The sequence below is a fragment of the Vipera ursinii genome (assembly GCF_947247035.1).
Source record: "Vipera ursinii genome assembly, chromosome: 3".
In the NCBI taxonomy this organism is placed as follows: Eukaryota; Metazoa; Chordata; class Lepidosauria; order Squamata; family Viperidae; genus Vipera; species Vipera ursinii.
The window spans coordinates 89,299,792-89,325,567 of record NC_139516.1 but is presented as its reverse complement, the minus strand read 5'-3'; the positions used below and the strand labels follow the sequence as shown (position 1 = coordinate 89,325,567).

General features: G+C 38.3%; 1 protein-coding gene across 1 annotated transcript in view; it reads left to right on the top strand.

The window, feature by feature from the left end:
• The window catches only part of COL11A1 (collagen type XI alpha 1 chain), a gene marked incomplete at its 5' end in the record, with an annotated part of 287,402 nt that overhangs the window by 108,243 nt on the left and 153,383 nt on the right, over positions 1-25,776 (top strand). The window contains 11 exons of the mRNA XM_083358489.1: positions 764-805; positions 1,794-1,856; positions 4,481-4,555; positions 6,704-6,787; positions 7,969-8,025; positions 12,700-12,753; positions 14,836-14,889; positions 15,034-15,087; positions 19,105-19,158; positions 24,969-25,022; positions 25,129-25,173. Of these exons, the coding sequence (XP_083214615.1) occupies positions 764-805; positions 1,794-1,856; positions 4,481-4,555; positions 6,704-6,787; positions 7,969-8,025; positions 12,700-12,753; positions 14,836-14,889; positions 15,034-15,087; positions 19,105-19,158; positions 24,969-25,022; positions 25,129-25,173 (636 nt within the window). The remainder of the gene's footprint in view (positions 1-763; positions 806-1,793; positions 1,857-4,480; positions 4,556-6,703; positions 6,788-7,968; positions 8,026-12,699; positions 12,754-14,835; positions 14,890-15,033; positions 15,088-19,104; positions 19,159-24,968; positions 25,023-25,128; positions 25,174-25,776) is intronic.

The window sequence follows — 25,776 nt, the reverse complement described above, 5'->3', positions numbered from 1 at the left end:
GACCTCCTTTAATTATTCTTAATCATTGTTTAATTATTTTCAATCATTATTATAGTACTTATTGGACTTTGGAGGACAATGAACCTGTTTTTATTTTTCTTCAGACTATTCCCAACAGGAGGGAATAGCTTCTAGCATCATCCTTTGAAGCTGGGTGGCCTAGAGCAGAGGTCCCCAACCTTTTGAACACCAGGGACCAGTTCTGTGGAGAGAGGCTTTTCTGTGGACCAGAAGGGGCATGGCTTCATGTACTGCCTGCAACCCATGGATGGGGCTTTGCTTGTTTGCACAGACCCGTTTCTGGCATGCCATGGCCCGGTGCCAGTCCATAGAGGTTGGGGACCCATGGGCTAGGGCTTATTCCTCAGTTTTTGTAAGTTTTATTTTTCCAACCCAGTTAGAGAGATTTTAGGGAGCCCTATTGACCCTAAGTAGAAAAACCAAAGGGTGGCCAGGCCAATTGGTCCCTAGCAAGCTAAATGGTGGCAGCTGCATTACAAACATGCAACTCTGACAAGTAGGCAGAACTAGGATGAAGCCCGACCAGATCAAATATTAGGTAGAAAGCCTAAGAACCCTAATTAACCTTTCCTGGACCACTGATTATTACAAAGTTAAACACAGGAAAAAAATGCAGCACAAAAAGTATTTCAAATTATGGTTCATTTTATGCCATTCATACTTCCTACAATAATGCTACTGTACATATTTTATATTTATACATTAAATACATAATATACAATACATTTCTCACCTTCCTTAGGGAATGCTTATTGAAGGACCTCCAGGACCTCCAGGACCGCCTGTAAGTTATATGCTTTCTAAATATAATTTAAATAAATTTAATGATACTATAAGGGACGCGGTGGCTCAGTGGGTTAGGACGCTGAGCTTGTTGATCAGAAGGTCGGCAGATTGGCGGGTCGAATCCCGAGTGCTGTGTAACAGAGTGCCTGTTACTCATCCCAGCTTCTGCCAACCTAGCAGTTGCACGTAAAAATGCAAGTAGAAAAATAGGGACCACTATGGTGGGAAAATAACAGTGTTCCGTGTGCCTTTGGCGTCTAGTCATGCCAGCCACATGACCACGGAGATGTCCTCGGACAAGCGCTGGCTCTTTGGCTTTGAAACAGAGATGAGCACCGGCCCCTAGAGTTGGAAACGACTAGCACACATGTGCGGGGGAACCTTTAACTTTTTAATGATAGTATTAACAAAGATAATGTGTCAATGCTGCAAACATTGACATGTTTTTGCACTGACAATATAAGAGACAGCCTATTACTTTAATTGCTTCGCTGTGGGGGGAAAAGTTAACCAGATGTTTTGAGAAGATAAGAAAGCTGTACAGAATGGGAAGTGAAACTTCATATGTAAAACTAATTGGATAATGTGATTTATGACGTGTAGATAAGGGTGGGAAATGTGTATGTTACAATGGGTTTGGGTGGAGGAGATTTCAGATTCTGGCATCCCTCCATGAGTGCCGATGCTTCCTTTCATTATTAAGGCTTTTTAGATAAACAATGCTTGAAATTTGTTTGAACTGTCTCATTTATCGGAACCATGACATAATGACTTCTTCAGGGAATCATTCATATATAACATATGTTTTCACTGAGTACAGTTTGTTCCATCTGGAAATGGTGTCATTTACCTAGCTGTGTATTTTTGTTCCTGTTGGGCAACCATTATTAGCTTACATATCTTGCCAGTCCTTCATCAAAATTGCTACTAATCATTTTAGTAAAAAGTTATTTAGGATAACTGATATATATTGTCTTTATTTATAGGGTCTTATGGGCCCCTCTGGTATGCAAGGCCCCACTGGTCCACCCGGTGACCCCGGTGATAGGGTAAGTCTCTGTGGGTTGCAAATGAGCATCCCAAGAGTACAGATTGAATGGCTAGGAATGTAAACAGTTCTTAAGAATGTGCAAATGTTTTGTAATCTCTTACTGTAACTTACGGGAATACTCTTGTATTTTGCGAAACTGTTATATAAATAAAATATCTCTATTCTGATAATGAATTAAGGAGTTTTAGTTGATCTATTTCAGGTCAAATTTGACATTCTTCCAATGTGAAATAATAAGAGTTTTAGACATTCTTGGGATAATGTTATATCCTTTTTGTCGCTGTGCAGATAGAATATGGAGGGCCTTGAGTCTAAAGGTCATCTAATAGAGTTAGTGGAGGAGATAGGATATCGTGAAGGCCTCAGATTCCCCATGTCTCCTGAATACAAGTCCGCATTATTGACTGTGTTCAAGGTGATGAAGGAAAATGTTATTGGTGGTGAAAATGAAAGTCGGAAGACAATCTCTATTATCTAGCTTTAATGGCTTGCACAAGTTGGACCAGCAGATGTCTTGTTATTTCTGGGAGACTTTTAGTGATAACAGGTGGATGAACTGGAAGTGTAGTTGGCTTTCTCTTTCTGTTTGTTTTGCTTGCTATTACATCTGAAGGATAACTGTTCACGTCTCTTGAGATAAGAGATATCTGAGGTCTTGTTTTTAGTCTTCTGATACAATGGATTAGTACAGGTCAATCCATTTGCCCTTCCTGATTTCCCACTTAATCTTTAAATATTAACCAAAAATATTTTTAGCCTGGTAAATCTGTGCTAGTCTTGTTCCCATCGTGTCCCTTCTTTGCTTTGTCTTCTGTGTGCAGTAATTGTGTTGCTGTAATTTTTTAGATCTCCAATAACTGATACATTAAGTGCAGAGTTGCCTAGATCTGTGGATATTAACGGCATAAAACCACATGTGTAATGATGTTTTTGCAACAGTTTTTATGAGTCCACCCCCTTATCAAATGTAAAATTGGACTGAAATAACAGTATCAAAAGCAAGGCAGCTCAGACAATTCTTGCTTTGCAGCAACTAAAACCAATGGTGTGCAAACTGAACAAAGAATGCTGTATTAACTTACGATGCTTAAACATTTAGAAAGTTCTTGGAATCTTTTTCCTACAACCTCTTCAGATAAAGAAGAGATAAGCACTAGGTGACCTTATCCTAGATGTTGAATATGCACAGGAGATAAATCACTGTTAACCTCATATTTGCTATGCTGTTTCACACTATAGTTCTGCATTCTGAATGTATCTCTAGGAGTTGTATGTTGTTCTAGTATATGTATGTATTTGATGCTTATCCTTGCAAAGAATATCCTAGCTGAGTTTATTTTCCTCTCAAAATTCCGTACTGTGCACAGGTAGTCTCCTTGATTTGCAGCAATTCACTTAGTGACTGAAGTTACAAGGGCATTGAGAAAAGTGACTTATGACCATTTTTCACACAACCGTTGCAGCATCCCCATGTTCACGTGATTTACATTTGGATGCTTGACAACTGACTCACATTTATAATGGTTGCAGTGTTCCAGAGTCATATGATCCCATCTTGTAACCTTCTGACTAACAAAGTCAAAGGGGGAACCAGATTCACTTAACAGCTATGTTATTAATTTAACAACTGCAGTGATTCACTTAACAAGTGAGGCAAGAAAAGTCATAAAACGGGGCAAAACTTACACTTCTCACTTAGCAACATAAATTTTGTGGTTGTAAATTGAGGACCACCTATAATCAGATTGAAGAGCTGTCTAACAATGTTGTGTGCACCGCCAATGAAATAAATTTAAGATATGATGATGTATGTGCATGTAAATAGCAATTGAAGTAATTAGGAAAGCTTTTATTACACATGTGTGAGTATAATTTTTAATCTATACACTAGCATATGCCTGCAATGCTGGTTTAATAATTTGAGGAATTAAAAAGTATCCTTAAAGCATAGGCATTTCAACATTTCCTTCATGAACATTAAAAAAAGAGACTAGTCACATGTTTGTAGTAATGATTTGCCAACTTCTAGGAAGCTATTCATAATTGTTGTGAGATGTTTTGCTCTTAAGCATATGTACGTTTTGTTCTTGTAAATTCGTAACTATTGAGAGATCTATTAGCATGCATTTTTATATAAAGATGTAAGAAATGCTTGAATGTAAACTTTCTTAATTTGCATCTCCTGAACCCAGATTTGAACCAGAACAGACATTAATAAATTTTGCCGTATATTTCACAACTTTAAAACAAAACAAACATTATTTTAAAAGAAGGAAACACAAAAAAATGCATATACTGTATTAGAACAAAATGTAGACAAAAACATGCTTATGTGTGGGAAAGCACTCACAAAATATACACTTTCCTGGAATCCACATATGAAATGAAGAGGAAAATGTGGACAGCAGTGTGTGTATTAAAAGAAACATGCACAAAAGTATGTATACACTGCTGTGGAAGTTTTAATTAATAAACTACAGGAATGAGATGAAATGAACATAAGATGGGATTTCAGTCATTCTTCTTTTCAATTTGCAACTGTAGTAATTAAACATGCTTTAGTATGTGTCTAATAAATGTATAATGTTTTTATCATTTCCTGAATCTCTGTTTTGACCTTAGGGTCCACCAGGACGTGCTGGTCTTCCAGGGGCTGATGGCTTACCTGGACCCCCGGGTACCATGTTAATGTTACCAGTAAGTCTTACTTTGCTTTATAAATGTTACATTTTCAAGGGACAAAGAAGAATTCCAATGCAGTATGATCAACTATTAATATTTCTCTCAATAGATCATCTAGGTCCAGGTTGATGGAAAGCTCTTAGAAGTTAAACAATAGCAGTGACCAGTGAAAGAGCTCATTCCTGAAACGGGCTTATATCCAGTGATATGATGACATTATTGATGGAGCAGAGTGACATTTCACCCCAAGCTATACAACGGCCTGAAATTGCGCCTTTGAATTGAGGGAAATGGTCAGATTTCAGTGGCGTAGTCTTAGGTTGCTGGAGAACCACAAAAGTGATGCTCACTCCTGAAATAACAGACAACAGAGCATTCCTAATGAAAATGGAACTGCATTTCTTCCACCATTCTAGACAAGTGTATATATCAAGTTTTGAAAGAACACTTTGTTTCTGTTGTTCATATTAAAACAGGGATGGGCAGTTAATTTTCCCAAGGGGCCATATGAGAAACAAGAACTGTTGTAGAAGGCTGAACCAATGTAACCCAATTTGATATCCTCAGATTCTATCACCTCAACTCCTCAGGCTGCTGCAGGTGAGGGGCAAGCTCTGCACAAGTGCAGAAAAGTAATTTTTCCTCACCCTCCTGTGTGGAATGAGACAATTTGCCCCAGCCATCGCACAATGGCCATCTCACAGCAGCCATCTCTCTACAGCCATCTCATCTTGGCCAACTTACCCCAATCATCTCATCCCAGCCAACTCACTGCAGGATAATTCACCGTGGCCAGCTTTCTGTGGGGCAACTTGCCACAGAAAATTTCATGTGGGATAACTCACGAGCATTAAATGTTATCCACTGCTGTTTCTTCGACATTATTTCCATTTTTGTTGATGGAAATAATGTCCAAGAAATAGTGGTGGATAACATTTATCGCATTGGGTTATCCTGCATGGAGGTGTCCATGGCAAGTTGTCCCATGGCAAGTTGGCCGTTGTGAATTGTCCCATGGTGAGTTGGCCGTGATGAGATGGCCATGGTGAGATGGCTGCGGTGAGATGGCTGTGGCAAATTGTCCTAGATCCTTCCTGCAGCTGCCAGCTGATTGAAGGAGCTTGTGGTGACTGCATGGAGCCAGATCTGGCTTTGCTTCTTTTCTTGCCCCCTATGCACACTTATTTACTTTTGATTTCTTCTTTATGATTGACCTCATGCAGGCTGGGCAGGGCCCAAAGAACTGGATATCACCTAGAGGCCATAAAACACCCAGATCTGTGTTAAAACATGGTTTCAATAGGTCCATTGCCTGAACATATGAGACATACTAATTAAATAAATTTCTGAGTTCATCAGTGATTAGTTTTGTGACTTTAAATACAAAAGCAACTTCCCTTGAGGATGTAGTTATGATGGTAGTGTTAACATACCTAGGAGTGAAGCAAATTCCAGTTGAACATTTAGACAGGCCCAGCCAGAAGGGCTGACATGTTCTAAAATTTAACTTTCCTGCACCAGTAATGGAGGAGAGGAAACTAATGTTTCTTAGGCCTAAATCCTTATCAAGAGGGACTTCTTCATGTGAAAAATGACCTGGGTTTGCTGGATCTCTAATTAAAAGCAACAAAGTTGTGGTGAGCTACAGTTCCCAGTACTTTTTGCATTGAAAACATCTTCTTGATAATTTTTAAGGCAGAACTGGAGATCAAGCAGCAAGACAAAGAAAGCTTGGGCTGCAGTGATTCATTAATTCTCACCAAAAGCATGGGGAGCTTTACAACTTGGAATGATGCCATATTAAAATGATCCAATTCAAATCTTATTGAAACAGTGAGATGGGCAGTATATAATGCAATAATAAACAAATAAAATTTTGCCCAAATTACTTTGTTTAAGGTTAACACATTCCGAATGGGAGATAACCTTTGTCACTAGCAGGAATGCTGTTTTTTAAGTAATGATTATTTTTTTAAAAATAAAAAATAAAATTCATGATAGATTATACAACATAAAACTACCTGCATAAAGCACCATTACATCAAAGGAAGGTTCCTAAAGATTTTAATGGAAAATATTTCATTAATGAGTGAATAGAATTAATGAATTTTTCATTTTGACTAAAAAAATATATATAAAAAAACATTCTTTGCTTCTGTACAGTTCCGCTTTAGTGGAGGTGGTGAGAAGGGCCCAGCAATCTCACCTCAGGAAGCTCAGGCTCAAGCTATTCTTCAGCAAGCCAGGGTAAGTGGCATGCAGACCAAAGCGAAGTTGGAAAACCTTGCCCCTCCAGCCCACCCCTTTTCATGGGCTCTGTTTCTCATTCATCAAAACATGCTGCGATCTGCCTTCTGACATGAGTGGAACCAGAATTGAAAATGGGTAGAGCTACAGCAGAAGTGATTAGATGTGGAAACTGCATTGAGGTCTGCTCTCTGGCCTTTCCTGCTCCTGCTATATTGGTGGGAAAATGTCAGCCCCATTAGATAATCTTGACAAGGACCAATTCTGCAGAGATTGACTATAGTATAGGTTGTAGGAGATGACTGGGCTGAGCCTGAGGGAGGGGTCAAACACATTATAAGTCATGAGTCCCTGCATGCCCATAAGAGATCTAAGTCCAGCCCACCTTGAATTCCTCTTTTATCTCCCATGCATTTCCCTTGATCGCTAGTTGGTCAGATACTGGCAGAGAGCTTAAGCTAGCAATTAATCTCATTTATTTGTATTTGAACTGTCAGAATCTTCTGATTTCCCCAGCACTTGACACAGGTAGTTCTTGACTTATGACTGGTAGCTTAGTGACCATTTAAAATTACAGTGAACCTACTTAAAGGGGGGTACTTACAACCTGGATTCAAAATTCTGACAATCAGCCTTCCCTGCCACAGTCACCTGACTGTACTTCAGGTGCTTGGCAATTGGACCACGTTTACAGCTGTTTTTAGCATCCCGTGGGCCTGTGGCCATGTTTTACAATGGTTTTGTCAAAATCCATCCTTCCAGTTTTTGGCCCATAGTTAGCCATATGTTCCCTTAAGACTACAGTGTTTGCTTAACAACCCCACCACAAAAAAGATTGTAAAATCGGATCAGTCACATAAGTGACCTGATTTATGACCATTGTGTGTTACAGCTATGATACGCAGATAATAATAATGTCTTACTCAGTTTTGTAAAATGAACATTGTCTCTTATTTTAATAGAATCCAAGAGCTACTAAAATTAACTTTTGGGGTTTTCTCTGTATCATGCCAGAGTCATGATGCTTCACGATCTTTCCTCATAAAAGGTAGCAAGGCTAAAAAAAATGTTTACATTTCAGCAAATAGCTAATTATCAATGCCAATTGTCATATTTGTTGGAGGTTATGAGTAGTTTAACAAGTGATTCATGTTAAATATTTATTTTTGTTTACATTATAGATTGCAATGAGGGGGCCCCCTGGTCCAATGGGACTTACTGGAAGACCTGGTCCTGTGGTATGCAAAAACTGGTTATCCAAAGTTGTGATTCATAAATGATTTATCTCAGTTGCAATGCCATTTAATTGGCTGGGATTTTAATAAGAATGACTTATTAGTGTATCTCTCCAGGAGCTGTCCCTAGCATTAAGTTTAGGGACAGCCAATCTTTTAGAAGCTAGAAAGCACAGTACAAAACAAAATTAGGCAGTGTAATAGAATGTAATCATGCAAAAATATTACATGAGTTAATGGAGCTAGGATTTTCAATTGTGCATGGGTTGGTTTGTGTTTTGCTTTTAAAAAATATTATTGGCTGTTCTGATGGTTTAGATGTCCTTTATATTTGCTTTCCACTGAAATTTGTTTGGAAATCACTCTTCTGTTGTTCAGTGTTTTGCAAATGAATTTGGGGAGCATAACTTATGGGGATTTTGAAATTATGTGACAGAAGTTTATACACTCTCTGAGCTGCTCAGCTTTATATTAAGCAGAATGAAATGTCTGCCTGAGGCAACAGATACTAAGAAGTTGCCAAATGCTAAAAGACAAAACTGGACATTTCTGCATACGCCTAAATTAACCTCTATCCCTAGGTTGCAATAAAGGGTGTGGTCCCATAATCAAGGCTGAAATGAGGTTCAGCTGCAAGACTACGGAGTTTCCATATGGTCCTTTACTGGAATCCAGCATACTCTGGCCCGGCCACAGACTCTCTTGATAAAATTAAATAAATGTTTTATTTGATGGTTAACATACTTCTCAATTTCCTCCCTCCCCCCTCAATTATTTAAGTTAGTTTAATATACAGGATTTAATGAGGAGAATACTGGAGATTCTGATCTCAGCATGGAGTTTAAAATGGCCAACAGAATGTCCCAGTTGCCTAGTCTGGATAACAAGCAGAGCAAAATTGCAGACCTCTATATTATAGACTCACTGGATAGAGATTTGACATTTGCCAGCATTTTAAATGTTTAAATGACAAAAGCAGAACACTAGCTCTGCAGTTGTTAAATTACCTGGGCAATTTTCTTCTAATGATGGTTTCCTATTTTACGAAACGGATACTCTGTTGACAGAGATAATCAAAATGATTCATTTAAATGCTGCAGTTAAGCAGTTACTATCTCTTTCCAAGCTATCCAAGGGTATTTACAACAATATAAAATGATACTTATTACAGCCCAGATTACAGACTTTGCATAAACCTAGTGGTCTCCTGAGGAACCTCAGTAATTACACCAAGGTAGAAAAACACTTAGACATAAAGGTCAAGAGGAAGTATGCCATTCAGAATGAAAGGATATATTTAGTTTCTAATGTAGTGTGCTGTTTCCCTGATTTGCAAAAGCAGGCTAGCCAGCACAGTTGTCTTAGGGGCTGTGAGAAGTTGTAGTCGTATCTGTGTCCAATGTTCCTGCTTGATTCTGATAAAACTGCTGATAATCTGTATTGACTGTAACCATCCTGCTCAAGTTGAAGGTAGCTGAAGTCAACAGAGCCACCTTCTCCACCTCTGTATCTGTATTTCATCTCTCTCTCTCACACACACACACATTTCCAAGGCTTCAAGTTCTTGCTCTGGTAGCCTAGATCTCCTGTAAATATCCATATTTTGCTTATGGAGATCAGAAAGCTGCTGATGCCTAAAGAGAGCTTCCTTATTGGGAAACTGACTTCTACACAACAAACATGCTAACTTTTTCCGATCTGTTAACTTTTCTTCCTCATTCTCCAATCTCTCCAAAAAACCTTCCTCATTCTTTTTGGAAGAAAAATGATAGCTGTTCTTTAGCCCAGAATTCTTTACATGTTCTGGACTGTCCCAGTTGCCTTAATTCCCAAAGGTGAATTGGTGATTATATGGCTGTTGTCTGACATGGCCAAGAAACATCAGACTTCCGGGCATGTGCTACTGAAAATATATTGTAAACGTGACCTGTTTTTGTCAGCTGTGCAGGTAGAAGGATTAGTACAATGAAAATCTGAATCCTTTGGGTAGGAGCATTGCTGTTTATAGCTGAGGAAATAGAGAGTTACATTCTTTGTATTTGACAAAAAAAAGTTTTGTTATGGCATCAAGCAATGCTGGAAGTGCCTCAAAGATATATGGGTAATCTGACAACTCTGTAGTGCACGGGTATCACACTCAATCGCACCACACGATGTATTGTGACGTATCACAATGATTTTTGCCTTTGCGGAGCCGGGAGGGGGGGCATGGCCTGTGCATGACTCATCCGTCCTGTAGTCTGCCAATTTGACCCCCTTGCTGTAGTGGGAATTATATTTGAAAATGTGCTGCAGTTTTCTTGATTAAAAAAAAGGCAAAACTTTTTTTGTTTTGTTTTGTCCATGAAAACAAGCCCACTTCTAAATATTTTTACAATTCTCTCACTGCAAAATTAACATATATTTGCAAACTTGTGAAGGACAGAAAGCTTTGTAAAGGTATTGACCTTTTTGACAGTAGTGGTGTTGGGAAATATTTACCCTGTTGATTAAATCAAGTAGAGACTTTACAGTGTGGACCTCAAAGAATCTTTCTCACGGTCTCTAGTCCCAAGCTCCTTGTTCCACTCTAAACAACTGATTTTTCTACTGATCAAGACTTCAGAAAGGGTATCTTAAAATTCTTTTCTTCCTGGAGTGAAGAAGATGTAGAAAATGGAGGTGGGTCAGTTTGTAGAATATTTAATAGGTGGAAAGTTATGATCTGCAATAGAGGAGATACCTTCTTTTGGAATATATCCTGCTTGACCAACTCTTGCATTTTCTCATGCAAGAGTCTGTCAGTAGTGAAATGAAAACTATTTTTCAAAAATGAAGTAGTAGTAGTAGTAGTAGTAGTAGTAGTAGTAGTAGTGAGTGGAAGGGATATGTCAACAATTAATTGCCTGCAAGGCTCTCACAGTAAGCACCTGTAATATTCTCCTGTTTACAAGCAAAGCAAAGTCCCAATAGTAGGATGTTTTAGAAATCCCCAAATCTAATTCATTTTAAAATCCCCAACCAAAAAATTCTGGGATATGGGTGATGTGGGATTGGGTTCCTCTATTTTTTTTATTTAGTGTATGCTCAGCACAGCTACTCTAGAAAGTATAGCGTTATTTGTTAATTTACAGGCTACCATCCACTAGCAGAATATTTTAAAGCCAATAAATGAAAAGTGAAAGCAGGGAAGGCCTGCCAAAGCACCTGTCATAGATAAAACAGAGAAGAGGAATGGGAGAGGCACAGATAAGAAGGGAGGAATTGGAGGGAATGCAAAGGGATCTTTATACAAAGACCACTTATTATGTTCCCAACTGTAATTCTGCAAGAAAAAAAATGTACTACCCTTCTCTAGGGAAGTATAAGAAGAATAAAACAAAACATTGTGGTTAACTGTTCCCCAACTGCATAGTTTTGATTTATATCCTTTGGCCCAGATAACTCTACAATTAGCCCACTCTAGCCTCTGTGATTTGTAGGAAAGGAAGTTATAAAGCTGGTCCTTCTGCTCCCATTCAATGCTCCCTTGCCAGGTTATCGGAATGACTTTGAGGATGGCTGCAAAGGGAGCTGACAGCCATAAGTAACTGATGTCTGAAGGCATCTTGCTTCTGAAGAGCCAGTCTAACATCTGTCACTAAAAAGGATCCTAATATTTTACTGCTCCTGTCATTGTTTATCTCCTGTTTTCAGTATATTTGGAATGAGATAATAGCCAGTTTGCAGACAAGCGATATGACTGTATTGGAAAAGTTCTCACTTTTTCCTTGTCATTTTTTAACATTTGTGTACTGGCCAAAGTCCCCTATGATAGATAAATACACAGGCAGGCAGAGAGATCTGCCTTCTCCAAGAGAGAAGAAAATCTCACTAAGACTTTTTTTTTAAAGGAAGAACAAACAGGATAGTGTTCTTACCAGTACCGAGAGTTTCCCATTGGTGCTGTCCTGGAAAATGGAATATTTTTTTCCTATGCAGAATCATATTACTTCAGTCCTGGCAGGAAATGCTGCACATATTTTCACCAATAGGGTTGGAGGGGTTGTTTTGATATTGATGACAGGATTTTGTATCATGCTGTCCACTCCCTTTCTTGTTAATTTCCCAGGGATGATGGGATTCTCAGGTATCTAACTTGAAGTCTAGAGGAGTGAAACTGAATAATGTCAGGATTCTTCCACAAAGTCACCACTGTCATTCTCTAAATCTTCATAGCTACCCTTACAATGGTCCATAATTGTCCTTACACCAGTCTTGAGAACTCAAAAATCAGCTTGTACCATGCTCGTGTCGTTGGTGTGGTGGAGAAACCTTGAAACACGCTTATAACTGGGAGACAGTGAACAATGGCCTGCAAGCCACACAGCTCCAGCACTGCAAATGGAAAATAGAGGTTGAACATAATTGCTTATCAGTGTGAGATTATAGAGGTGTGAACCCAGATTGGTGACAAAATGAATGTAGAAATGCCCTCAATTTATTATTGAGACTAGAAGTGGGTTGACCAGCATTTTTAAAGATATTTATTCTCGGACAGTAAATCTTAAATTTAAGATGATGGCTGGAAAGCAATAAATAAAATTATGAACCACAGAATCATAATCAGCAATACAAAAGTGTTTATTTTTCTGTGTCAAAATGTGAGTCAGACTGAACTACAACAGTATGCTCTTGGGCGTTTTTCCTTGGGTGCAGGGAAGTCCTGGTGAATCCGGTATCAAAGGTGACGGTGGAGATCCAGGACCTCAGGTAAGAGTCTATCAGCAACAAAGAAACAAATGCAAATTGTGGATTTGTAATGGGGTCCCTCAGTTTTAATCCCAGGATGCTACTGCAGTGGTCCCTGTAATTGAGAGAATTGTTTTATAAGGCAATTTGACTTTAAATCCAGGTATAATCTGATACCAACAGCATCACGTCATTCAATCCACCACCTACATGTGAGGACTTACTTTGAAACCATATGGCTTCAAGCATCCAACTTAATTGTTTTTGTATTTCTTCATTCTTGTTTTTGCCCTAACACTGAGTATGTACAATAATTTAGTTGGATAAACATAAACTCAGTTTTAATGCCCCCCCACAACAGACCAACAAAGCTTTTGATTTGTTTTGTTTTGTTTACCTGGTATGCATTGGTAACAATAATATTTCCTGTTTATGGAAATTATGTTTCCAAAGAACTAATGATTTATGTTTTTGTCCCCCCCCCCCGCTTCGTACAAATGTTCCTTCCCTTACTGAATACTATCCTAATTTGTACCTTTTACTAGTTTATTTTTCATCTTTCCCCCCAAAAAAAAATACAAATTGGATCCAGGTATTTTGGTGTTGCCTGTGATTTTGTCCCCTGTGTTCCTGTTTTATGGATCTAATAATATTTTTGCAAATCTTCTTGCTTGCTCAGAACATTTTTCCATAATTGCAGACATGGAATACATTTTCTGGATGTAAAAAGGTTAAAATAGGTTGCACATTCCTACTAGAAAAATGCATTGTAAACAACTTAGACATCTAGTCACATAGGAAGAGTTATAGAAACATAGTCAACAGTATATCAAGTATTTATAGAAGTGTTTCTCAAACTTAACAACTTTAAGATCTGTGGACTTTTAAGTCCCAGACACCCATGCTGACTAGGGAATTCTGGGAGTTGATGTTCACATATCCTAAAGTTGACAAAATTGAGAAACAGTGATTTATAGTACAGATATAGGAGATTTAATTTTCTAAAAATAACTTACTAGCATTTGAAAAAAATCTTCAAGAATTAATGTCCTTTTAAAAAAAAAGTAAATGTGATAGAAAATGAAGCCGACAAACTTGTCCACTCTTTTAAAAGCTACAGCTGGATATATAAAGAAGGAAACCTTGTTTAAAATATTAAACGTCAACAACTCAGCAAAGACTTTGATTTAAAATCTGTGATTCCATGAAAGAAGAGAGAATGAGAGATTTATGCCTGGAGAGACAAATCTGGAGAGACACAATGTAGGATCTAATCAATCCATATGGGATAGATTTCTTAATCCACAGTTTAGAAGTGTCTGCTTTTTCCTCCTTAGTAAGAACTTATTTTGTACACTTTAAAAAACAGTATTTTATGGGTGTTCAAGTCTATGAAAAAGCCTTTCTTTTTAATCCCTTTCAAGTGGATAGAAATACTGAAAGAATTTTGCAAACTGGTTATTCTTCCAATAGAAGAGAATAGATGTAATTCAAAATGGAATGATGGGATTCTTGGTGCTTTCAGAAATGTTGATCTTACCTAGTTAAATAATGAAACATCTGCAACAAAGAACCAAGATCAGAGAGAACAAAGGATTCCACATGATTATTCTTTGTTTTGCTTGAAATGAATACATTTTCATTGGTCTCTTAGTTGACATCAATTAAACACTTTAATTTGAGGTGGATTAATTAGTTTGAGAAGAGCTGTGGTGACGCAGTGGTTAGAATGCAATACTGCAGGCTACTTCTGCTGACTGCCGGCTGCCAGCAGTTCAGCAGTTCAAGTCTCACAAGGCTCAAGGTTGACTCAGCCTTCCATCCTTCCGAGGTTGGTAAAATGAGGACCCAGATTGTTGGAGGCAATAGACTGACTCTGTAAACTGCTTAGAGAGGGCTGAAAGCACTGTGAAGTGGTATATAAATCTAAGTGCTATTGAGGTAGATTATAATGAAGCAGAATCTCCTTGTGATTTCCTTGATGCAGTGTACCAGTAGTAGAAGCAGTCTCTCTCTCTCTCTCTCTCTCTCTCTCTCTCTCTCTCTCTCTCTCTCTCTTCCTGTGTATGTAGCATGTGCACTTACATATGCATATACTTTCAGGGTCCTCGAGGTGTTCAAGGTCCACCTGGTCTGCCTGGAAAATCTGGTAAAAGAGTAAGTTTTGATGGTTTAAAGTTGTCATTTTGATAAAAAAAGATACTTCTAGAATTACTGGATGTGATGAGGTTTTTTGTTTTTTTTGAAATGTGATATATGTGCCTCACCTACCAAAACAGACATCTTTTTTTCCCTCCATAGGGTCGTCCTGGTGCAGATGGAGCAAGAGGAATACCAGGAGAGACAGGTTCTAAGGTTAGTAATTATAGATTTTGATTATCTGGAGGCTGTTGTAATGTCCAGATACCTGTTAGGAACCAGACATCTCCTTTTGTACCATTACATGATTGAATCTGATTGACTTTGCAGAGCGGAGTAAAGAATTATGTATGAAATAGAAGTACTGTAGCTCTAGTAACACGCTTGTTGCTGCATTTTTGCAGACAGTAGTGCACCTTCATGACTAGCAGGCCTTAACAAATAGAGGAAACCAGGTCACCTTTAGAGAAAACCCTTGGGTGGGATATGGCTTTTCTATGATGTCATTAGTTCATTGCAGTATATCAGAAACAAAGCCACTTCATGGTATACTTTCCTTCTGAATGAATGAATGTCTGGAAGTGAAATGAGAAGTTCTTTGGTAATCTGAGCAGAAGCTCCTCCAAGTCTTCAAACCAAAAGGGGGAAGATGTTTAGAAGTCTTTTGATCTAAAGAAAAGGGGAAAAAAACACTTCTTGCTGAAGTGTACTTTTCCTGAATTAGAAAATTTTATCCTAAACCAGGAAAATGTTCTTTATCTTTCCAAATAGGTTTTAGAAATAACATCCTAAGAATAATTATTTGTTGCAATTCCAAGCATCATTCAGTTTTAGGCAGTGCTTTTTTTGTAAAAGAAAAAGGTGCCGGAACTCACACATGTCATACAGCCCACCTTGCCTACCCTACAAGGTTCCATCCAAAAAAGGTGCCAGAACTCCGTTCTGAGCGTTCTATGAGAAAAAATGCCCTGGTTTTAGGGCAAAAATATCCATCAATAAAATAGATGCTATTCTCCAAAGCACCTGAAAGCAGGACAAAAAGCAACAGATGGAAACTAACCAAAGAGAGAAGCAACCTAGAACTAAGGAGAAACTTCCTGACAGTTAGAACAATTAATCAATGGAACAACCTGCCTCCAGAAGCTGTGAATGCTCCAACACTGGAAGTTTTTAAGAAGAGACTAGACAGCCATTTGTCTGAAATGGTATAGGGTTTCTTGTTTGAGCAAGGGGTTGGACTAGATGACCTCCAAGGTCCCTTCCAACTTTTTATTATTGATCATCGCATAGGCAGCCAGATGTTCAGACTGGATTTGGCATTTTTATCTGCCTATCGAGTCCTTACTAAGGACCTGGGATAGGCAGATGTGGATGTTTGATATTATTACAGATATCATCACAGTATGGAAGCAGTTCCTAGTAAGGCTGCCTTTTGCAATTGACTAATGGTGAATTTGTCACTGCCAATGGTGTTCAAGTGGTGCTCCAGTTGTTTTGGGATTGCACCCAAGGTGCCTATTACGTTTGGTACTACCCTTGCTTGCCTTTGCCATAGTCTTTCTATTTCTATTTGTAGGTTTTTGTATTTTGTTATCTTCTCCAGTTCTTTCTCGTCTATTCTGCTGTCACCAGGCACTGCCATGTCCATTATCCAGACTTTGTCTTTCTTATCAACAGTTGTTAAGTCCAGGATGTTATGTTGCAGGTGCTTGTCTGTTTGAATTCTGAAGTTCCAGAGCAGTTTAACTTTATCATTTTCTATGACTTTCTCTATTTTATGATCCCACCAGTTCTTGCTTACAGGCAAATGATATGTCTTCCAGATCTTCCAATACACCATTGTTGCTACTTTATCATGCCGCTGCTTGTAGTCAGTCTGTGCAATCTTCTTGCAGCAGCTTACCAGGTGGTCCACTGTTTCTTCAGCTTCATTTCATAGGCAGCACTTACTCTCTGTTGCTGTCTTCTCAATTTTGACTTTGTATGCATTTGTCTCAAGGCTTGGTCTTGTGCAGCCAGAATTAGTCCCTCAGTCTCTTTCTTCAATTTTCCTGCTCTTAGGCATTGCCAGGTCTTGTTATTATCTGCTTTCCCAGCTATTTTTTTAATGTACTGGCCATGTAGTGCTTTGTCTTCCCATGCCTCTATTCTGTTTGTCAGAGTCCTTACCAGCCCTGGTTCCACCAATGATAAATGATGGTGAACAAGGTAGCTGGCTAGGCAGGAATGTTCTGACCAGTCTTTATTGATGGCAATTTACAGCAAATAAAGTCAGCACTGGGAATGACTTGCTCCCAGTGCCTTATATACAGGCAATCCCCTTAGCTCCACCCCCCATCCAACCACCCAGCATCCGGTGTCCATCCCTAAAACCGGCATAGCTGGCCTCCGCCTCTCCCCTCCAGCGTTGTCTCCAGCAATCCAACATGCAGCCAGGAGCCTCAGCTGTTGGGCAGCCAGAGAGAGAGCAGTCAGCATGCAGCCAGGAGCCTCAGCTGCTCGGAGGTCAGGCAGAGGGATTCCCAGGCAAAGGGGAATTCCCTTCCCTTTTCCTTCCCTGAAATGGCAAGCCCATAGGGCTTGACAGGTGGCCCCTCTACCAGGGCTCCACCTGGAAAATAAGGAGACACATATGATTAATCACCCACTGTGGCAGATAGTTAAGCTAACCCCCCCCCCTTCCCGGCTTCCTGGGATGCTGTTGGTGGAACCTCCTCACCAGTCGAGGAGCCTGAACATCTGCTACCCCCACCCATGAGGCCTCTGTGATAGGGTATCCCTTCCACCACACCAGGTACTGCAACTGGCCTTGCCAGAGCTGGGAGTCCAGTATCTCCTGCACCTCATAATGGTCCCCTGTAATGGGCCCTGGGGCTTTTGTTACAGGCCTCTACCGATTTCAGCAGGCTGGAATGGAAGACTGGATGTATCTTCCCCAGGAACTAGGGTAGCTGTAGCCGAATGGCTACTGGGTTGATGATCTTTGTGATTCGGAATGGCCCTAGGTATTTCGGTCCCAGCTTTTTGCATGGCACCCTCAAGCAGAGGTACATGGTTGATAAATATACCATGTCCCCCACCTGAAAAGGTTTTTGGGCCGTCCTTTTCTTGTCTGCCTGCACCTTTGCGGCCTTCTCTGCTTGTACTAAGGCCCTCTTCACGTCCCCCCAAACCCCCCTAATGTGGGCTATCCAGTCCTGGGGTTGACAGGGGGAGAGGTCCTGCTGCGAACACTCGGGGATCGGGATAGTCCAGATCATGTACCACCCGGAAGGGGGTAAAACCAGTACTGCTATGCACTGCATTATTGTATGCCACTTCTGCGAATGGTAAAATGTCAGCCCAGTCATTCTGCTGATAGGAGACGTAGCACTGTAGAAATCGCTCCACCACCACGTTGGCCCATTCTGCTGCCCCATTGGTACTGGGGTGGTATGCCAAGCTGAGTCCCTTAGATGACCCGATTGAACGGATGAACTCACGCCAGAAGTGGGCTGTAAATTGCACCCCCATCATTTGGTCTTTTTTGTAGGCCAGTTTGGTCTCTCCAGTAGTCAGTAAGCCTTCCTGATATACTAATTTCAGTGTATCTTCATCATTGTCCTTCAGATATTCTTCCAAAGCCATTTTTTCTTCTTCAACCATCTGATATATTTTTCTGGTCTTCCAATCCATTGCTTTTAGTTCTGCTTGAGTCCAGTCGACTATTCCAGCTGTGTATCTAATGACTGGAATTACCCAGGTGTTGATTGCCTTCATGGTATTTCCTCCATTGAGTTTGGACTTTAAGCTATTCTTCACTTTCTTGATGTATTCACCTCCAATCTTTTTCTTGACTTCAACGTGCTTGATGTTGTCAGCTTGAAGGATACCCAAGTATTTGTAGTAATCTTCCTCATCCAGACTTTTAATGTTATTTTCGTGGGGCATCTTGATTCTTCAGTTTTCACTATTTTTCCTTGTTTGAGAGTAAGTGTGGCACATTTGTCCAAGCCAAACTCCATTGCAATATCTTGGCTATATATACGGACAGTGTTCAGCAGCAATTCTATTTCAGATGATGTTTTTCCATACAGCTTCAAATCATCCATGTAAAGCAGGTGGGATATTATTATTGTTATTGTTATTATTATTGTTATTATTATTATTATTATTATTATTATTATTATTATTATTATTATTATTATTATTATTATTAATTATCCTAATTCTTATTATTGTTACTCCTATTAGGGTGACAGAGGTTTTGATGGGCTTCCTGGCCTACCAGGTGAAAAAGGACACAGGGTAAGAAAAATATGCATGTTTCTTTATCTAAAAATGTGAATACATTAAAACTACATCTGGAATTGTCCAAAACAATTGTGATATTTTCCAGACCCTGCGATTTCAATATGTTTGAATGTCCTACATATGTTTATTCAGACTTAATTCCCATTGAGTTCAGTGAAATGTATGTCCAGATATGGGAGGGAAATCAAACAGATAGTAAAATAATATGTATGGGATGTAGACTTTGAATATCTCCATAGGTTTTCATTAGCCAGATTGAAATATCTCTTCACTGAAGTCAGTTATATTGCTGTAGATTAAAGTGGTAGCTCAGATCGGAAGTTTTCAAACTTTTTAAGAACTTGTTAGCTAAAGGGGGGGAAAAACCCAGAATCCTTGGTCATGAGGCAGAACTCGAGTAATAGAAAAAAAGTTGCATTCAAGACAACTTTTTTTTTCTTTGTAATCTCTCATGAAATCCTATCAAGTTCTTGCAGATCCCTCAGCTTTTGTGGAATACAGCTTGAAAAACCCTGACTTACATTGTTTCTTCTTTTATGGATTGTCAGTATAGATCAAGAATGGACCACCTATGGCCCCATCCCCGTGTTCAGCAGTAAATGTCCCTCATCTCCCCTCCCCTCCCCTCTCCCTCCCCTCCCTCTTCCTGTGTTATGTTTGGGAATAATAGAATGAGGCTCTCCAACCCTTGACTCCAAAATAGCTGGGTTAGGCCTTATTTCAGACCATTGATGCAGCTATCTATCATGCTCTCTTGAACCCATCCATTTTTTTTGCTCAGTATCATCTTAAATGCTGCAGGACCTTCACAGATATTTAGGATGGCACTCACCCAAGCATATCCTGAAACTACTTTATCCTTTATACCTTCTAATTGTTTGGAAAAAAGACAGAAGGGGAAGAGGCCAAAAGCACATTATTACAATAATAGTTAATAGTTAAACCAAGTGCCATTCAAGCTAAACATTACATGCCAGAAGACAAGATAGTTCACATCTGTTTATCTTTTGTTTTAATTTTGCTTAAAAATCCCAAGAGCAAAGAAGTAGCCTGATGATTCCGCATAGCAGCAGTCCTGGTCCACTGTCTTATTGCAATCAACATTCCAGATTATTGGTGATATAGTTCAAGTCCAGCCTACGTTGGAATGTGGAGTTTAAAGTATAGCAAGCAAAGATTACAATTTTGCTGATCAGGCAATGACAAAAGACAGACTCATAACAGGGGCCCCCAACCCCTGGTCCATGGACTGGCAATGGTCCATGGCATGCCAGAAACTGGTCCGCAAAATGACCCCTTGGATAGTCCCAATAAACTATCCTAACTATTGGGATTGCTATGGGGAAGTGATCTAGGCCAGGGGTCCCCAACCCCCAGTCCATGGACCGGCACCAGTCTGCGGTAGGCCAGAAACTAGGCCACACAAACAAGGGAATCCCCATACACAGATTGCAGGCAGCACAGGAAACCACGCCCCCTCTGGTCCACAGAAAAACCTGTCTCCATGGAATTAGTCCCTGGAGGCCCAAAAGTTGGGTGGGGGTTCACTGACTTATAGTAGTTAACATTCAGGATGTGAAAGAAAGCCAACTCATTCCACCCATATTGTGGAATATGTAGAAGCAGTAGGAAAAAAAGTACAAGGAAGGATCCAGTAATATAAATTTTCCGAGCGCTAACTCTGCTGTGTTCATAAGTTTGACGTAAAGGATTCATTTGTAAAGTATAGGATACGAATGTTGCAAAGACATTTAAAAATACAATTGGGGAAGTGAAGTTTTAGATGCTACCCCATAACAACTTGAAAAAAAGAATATCCATTTTTCATCAAGTGCAAGTTTGTGTGTATCAAAGAAGCCCCCCCCCATAACTATTTTTTACCCTGAAAAATTGATACAATGATAGTTTGGGTAATGTTAACCCCATCTCATTGGCTTTTTATTAACTGTTTATATTTCACGTACCTCTTTGTTGATTGCCCATGTCATTGACCTTAGCTGTGTGTATCAACATTTAATTTGTAGAGTATACAAGGTGGATAACATTTTGAATAGGAAGATGTGTTCTTTTGAAAATCAAATCAATGAAGTAAATTGTCAGCAGAGGGCACTGTACATTAATCACTACTGTGATACTTAAATACATCACTCCAGGAATCTTTTTCCATGGCTGATAAATATTCTTACAGTTCCATCTCCGTCTTTGTCTAAGCTACTTTGACTGAGCTAGCAACTGTGTGACCTTTAAGTGCCCATTTCCTTAAAATCATGGGTACTTTTCTTTATAGCGTTTCTATTTATAGATGACTATTTGCACTATCACATCCACTTATACTTACATTATGGTTATTTTTCAACTTGAGCTTTATAAATGTTAAAATCAGGGCAATCATATCCTCATGAAACACAGACTTAGGTGAATTCTGAATTCAAAAGCCTTACCTACTTTAGCACTGGGAAAATATGAACTCACAAGATAAAATGTGCACATATTTTATAACTGATACACACATATTTTTTTTTTAAATGGCAGGCTGATATACCCCAAGTCTACTTACTGATCCACTTAGAAAAACATCCATAGAAAGTAATCGATAACTCCTCCATTTTGCTGTCCCCCACAAATTACAGGTTTTTGATATTGCTATCTGTCTCTTTATCGGTCTATTATGAAGCTTTTTACATGGGAGGACTTTTTAATTCAGAAACATGCTTAATTCTTTACTTCCCCTCTTTATTGCTATTATTATTACTATTATTATTTTCTCTGTTGCTTTGCATGAACTGTACACTGAATGTTTCTGTACCAGAGACAAATTCCTTACGTGTCTAACCATACTTGGTCAATAAAGTATTCAATTAAATTCAATTCAATTTAAATTTTTGATGGCTAAGATCAATGGGATTATCACAGTTTCAGTCAGGTTGGCTCATTACAATATCCTCTTACTTCCTTCTTTAGAAATACCTTTTTGTGTATTTTTTAATTTCCTAAAATAGTATTAACTCATATCTTTAACAATTCAAGATCTCAGTTTTTAATAATTTGTTACAATCTATATCAGAGTCCATCAGAGTTAAGCAGCCAAGAAAGAATAATAATAATAATAATAATAATAATAATAATAATAATAATAATAATAATAATAATAGCAAAATTTATGTGAAATTTTGAGTAATATGAAAGCAAGCATACTTTGCTTCTCTCCACTGTCTTTTAATGATATGTATGTCTATAATAGGAAGTACGACTTGAATGCTAAGTTGATAGGGACACATTTTAGCTAAGATCCTGTATATTATTCCCTCTCAAAGGATTGTTGGGGTATTTCAAAGGCAATAATACAGTTAGGAAATTTGAATTACATTGAAATTTTGAGCTGTACATACCAAGAAGAATTGATGGCAGTGAATTGATGGCAGACTAAGGCAGTCTTAGAATGGATTCCACTTGAAAAAAAGCACCCACGAAATAGACCTAAAGCAAGATGGAGTGGTGACATTAGCAAGCATTGCAGGCCCAACTGACAAAAGACAGCTTAGGACTGTGTTGGTTGGAAACATGTGGAAGAGGCCTTCATGCTGTAGTGAATAAACAATGGTTAGAATGATGATGATGATGACAAACAAATTCATTCCTGTAGCTACATTATTGACAGATTTTTAGAGCTGTTCGTATGCCATACTAAACTATAATGTGGTTCATTTGCTTTTGGCTTTATGGCTATAACTATAAATGGTCGCAAACTGTTCTAGCCTATTGGATTTCCAGAATTTCTAGCCAGCATGACCACACAAATCCTATCTTACCTTGATGTATGTACTCTTGTCTTCTTCTAGCAGAGGGAGCTAAGGAATTGAAGAGTGATATACAGTATATTCCACAGCCTGTATACAACTTTCACATTTTTATTCTCATCACTTGAAGTGAGGCTTCTTACTCAGTTAAACTTATGCAGCAATTTGACTCACAAAGTGAAAGCCCTCTTGAACTCAATGTATAGAAGTATCTTACTTGATAAGCTTGATAACAAGTAAGAATAAATATTCTTTTGGATTCTTTTATCAGTGAAAAATGTGATAAACATTTTACATACAAACATGTATATAGGAATTCTCAATCAGTGTATTTTTGTTCTTTTTACATGTGTTCATTCACAATCTGGGAACACTGCATATTATACAATTTTTAAAAAATCTGTAAGAAAATTTAAATATGTAGTTTTTGCATAAAATAACCATTGACATTTTTATCTAGATGTATATGACATAAACTATGTTTTTCTTAGGTATTTTTAAAAGTTTCTGAGCCAAAACGTAATTCTAATTTGTACATTAGTCTAGGAAGCACATATTATTTCTACTAGTTCAGACTGCCTAAAGATCCAATTACTCAAAGATCCCTACAAATGAGAAGTAAAGTGAGATTGTGACTATTGTCAGTCATTGTTTATTAACTTCTTTTATATCTCTTATGATCCTCTTATTGAGAATATATTTGCTAAGGCTAGGTAAATGACCGGCTATCATATTAATATGTTCCTTGCATATTTAACTTCACCTTTGAACTAATTTTTCGATAGCTTTTTTTCTGCATCTGGAAACAGCAGCATCAATATTAGAATTTTCCTATACGTACAAATTACAGTACATTTCAAAAATGGAAAATTAACTTAGGGAAAATCAATCTTTGCAATCTGAAATTTCAAATACCGTAATTAAGCTTTTACGAGAGGTTAGGTATGGATTGCCATGTGCAAATTTGAAATGTGTGCATGCATTTAGAATATTTATTGTGCATGTATGCATGTGTGTGTAGACTATACACACACACACATATACAAACACACACACACACATATATACATACATACTGTATATATATTCTCTTTCATTCTAAACCTCAAGGAGTCAAATGCTTTTGATCTGAATTTAGACACAATTTTTTGCTACTGAGGGAACATAACTGTCATCCTCCGGAAGGAACCTTGCATAAGCATAATTGAGATATTGTGGGATGAATCACACTGAACTGGGGCTTGTGGATCTTTCCTTTTCTTCTCCTCTACCACTGCCTGGTGGAGCTTTTCCAATTATTGCTTCCCCTGTTAATTCAACATTTAACTTTTCATGGCAGTGATTAACCATAGTTTCTGCAGCTGGATGATATAGCAAACTGTGGTCAAGAAAACATGGACAGCAACGTTTCCCAACTGCACATCATAGGTGTACCAGAGAACAAAGGGGATCCATGAACTAGAAGTATATTAAACTGTGGTTTGTTTTTTATTTGATGCCTTAATCCATGATTTGCAGATTCTTTTGAAAAGTATTATATAGCAGCCATTTATTGTTGTTGTCATTAAGTGCTGAACCTATAGATATAAAATTACTCTGATTTCCCTATGAAATGCTAAATTATTTTGGCTCAATAGACTCTTTGTTCATATTTCTAGCATCCAACAAGCAGGATGGGCAAATGTGGAAAGCTATGCAGTGTTCTTAGAATTGTGTTTTGTTTGTAAGAAAATGAATAAATATTGTCCACTACCTAGCACAGAATTAAACAGGTTTCAGCCTTTTAATTTCAATGGGTTTAAACATATTTTACTCTGTGTTGGATTATGGCCAATACTTTGAATCCAGCCTTCAATAGAAGCATTTGCAATGTGATATAACATGTAGAGATCGGTATCTTTTTAACGGAGCCATGTCCAGACATGCCAGCATAAAGCTCAAACATGTGCATCAGTACACAATTTTACCTCTTTCCCCAAATGTGATTTTATCATGTTTTCTCCTCAGGGAGATCGTGGACCACAAGGGCCTCCTGGTGCTCCTGGGGAAGATGGAATGAGAGTATGTCATTCATTGTTTTCCCTCTTTTTCACCTGCAAAATAAAAGTTTAAAACTACTGTTTCTTTCACACTTAATCCCTTTCCATTTTGTTTTTCTTGAAATAAGGGAGAAGACGGTGAGGTTGGACCAAGAGGCCTTCCAGGTGAATCTGTAAGCAAAGCTTTCTATTCGTTTAGAACTCATGATTGCTTTTGTTGTGAATCTATTTGTCTCTGAAAAAAAATATACTATACTCTGTCCAGGGCACCATTTTGAAATCAAATATAATTAGGGGACAAATTCAGCTGATATGTCTGATTTGTTCATAAAGAGTTCTTTGTTCTATATTCCTCATTGAAGTAAACTAATGCTATCTCCCTTTCTTGTTAGTACATCTATATTTTTATTAATGGACATTTTTTTCTCCATTTACTTATTTAATTTTAGTGAATTTTACCATAAGTCCCACTTGGGGAATTTTATCATTGCAACAATTTATGGGTCCATTTTACATAAATAAATACAAAAATCACATTGATCTTTTAGAATGTATTGGCTGTCATAGAAGAAAACAACTCCATCACATGCATGACATATTCTAAATTCTTTGGGTTAATAAATGTATGCAACAAAGAATAGAAATAATTTTTCTCTCTTGGTTCTAAAGTTCTTATGGATGTATTTTTGCATGCAGGTATATGCTGTCCACATGGGGAGTTTTGTTAATTAAAGAATGATTCTGGATGAAAGTAGTAACTTGTACGGTCCCTTTCT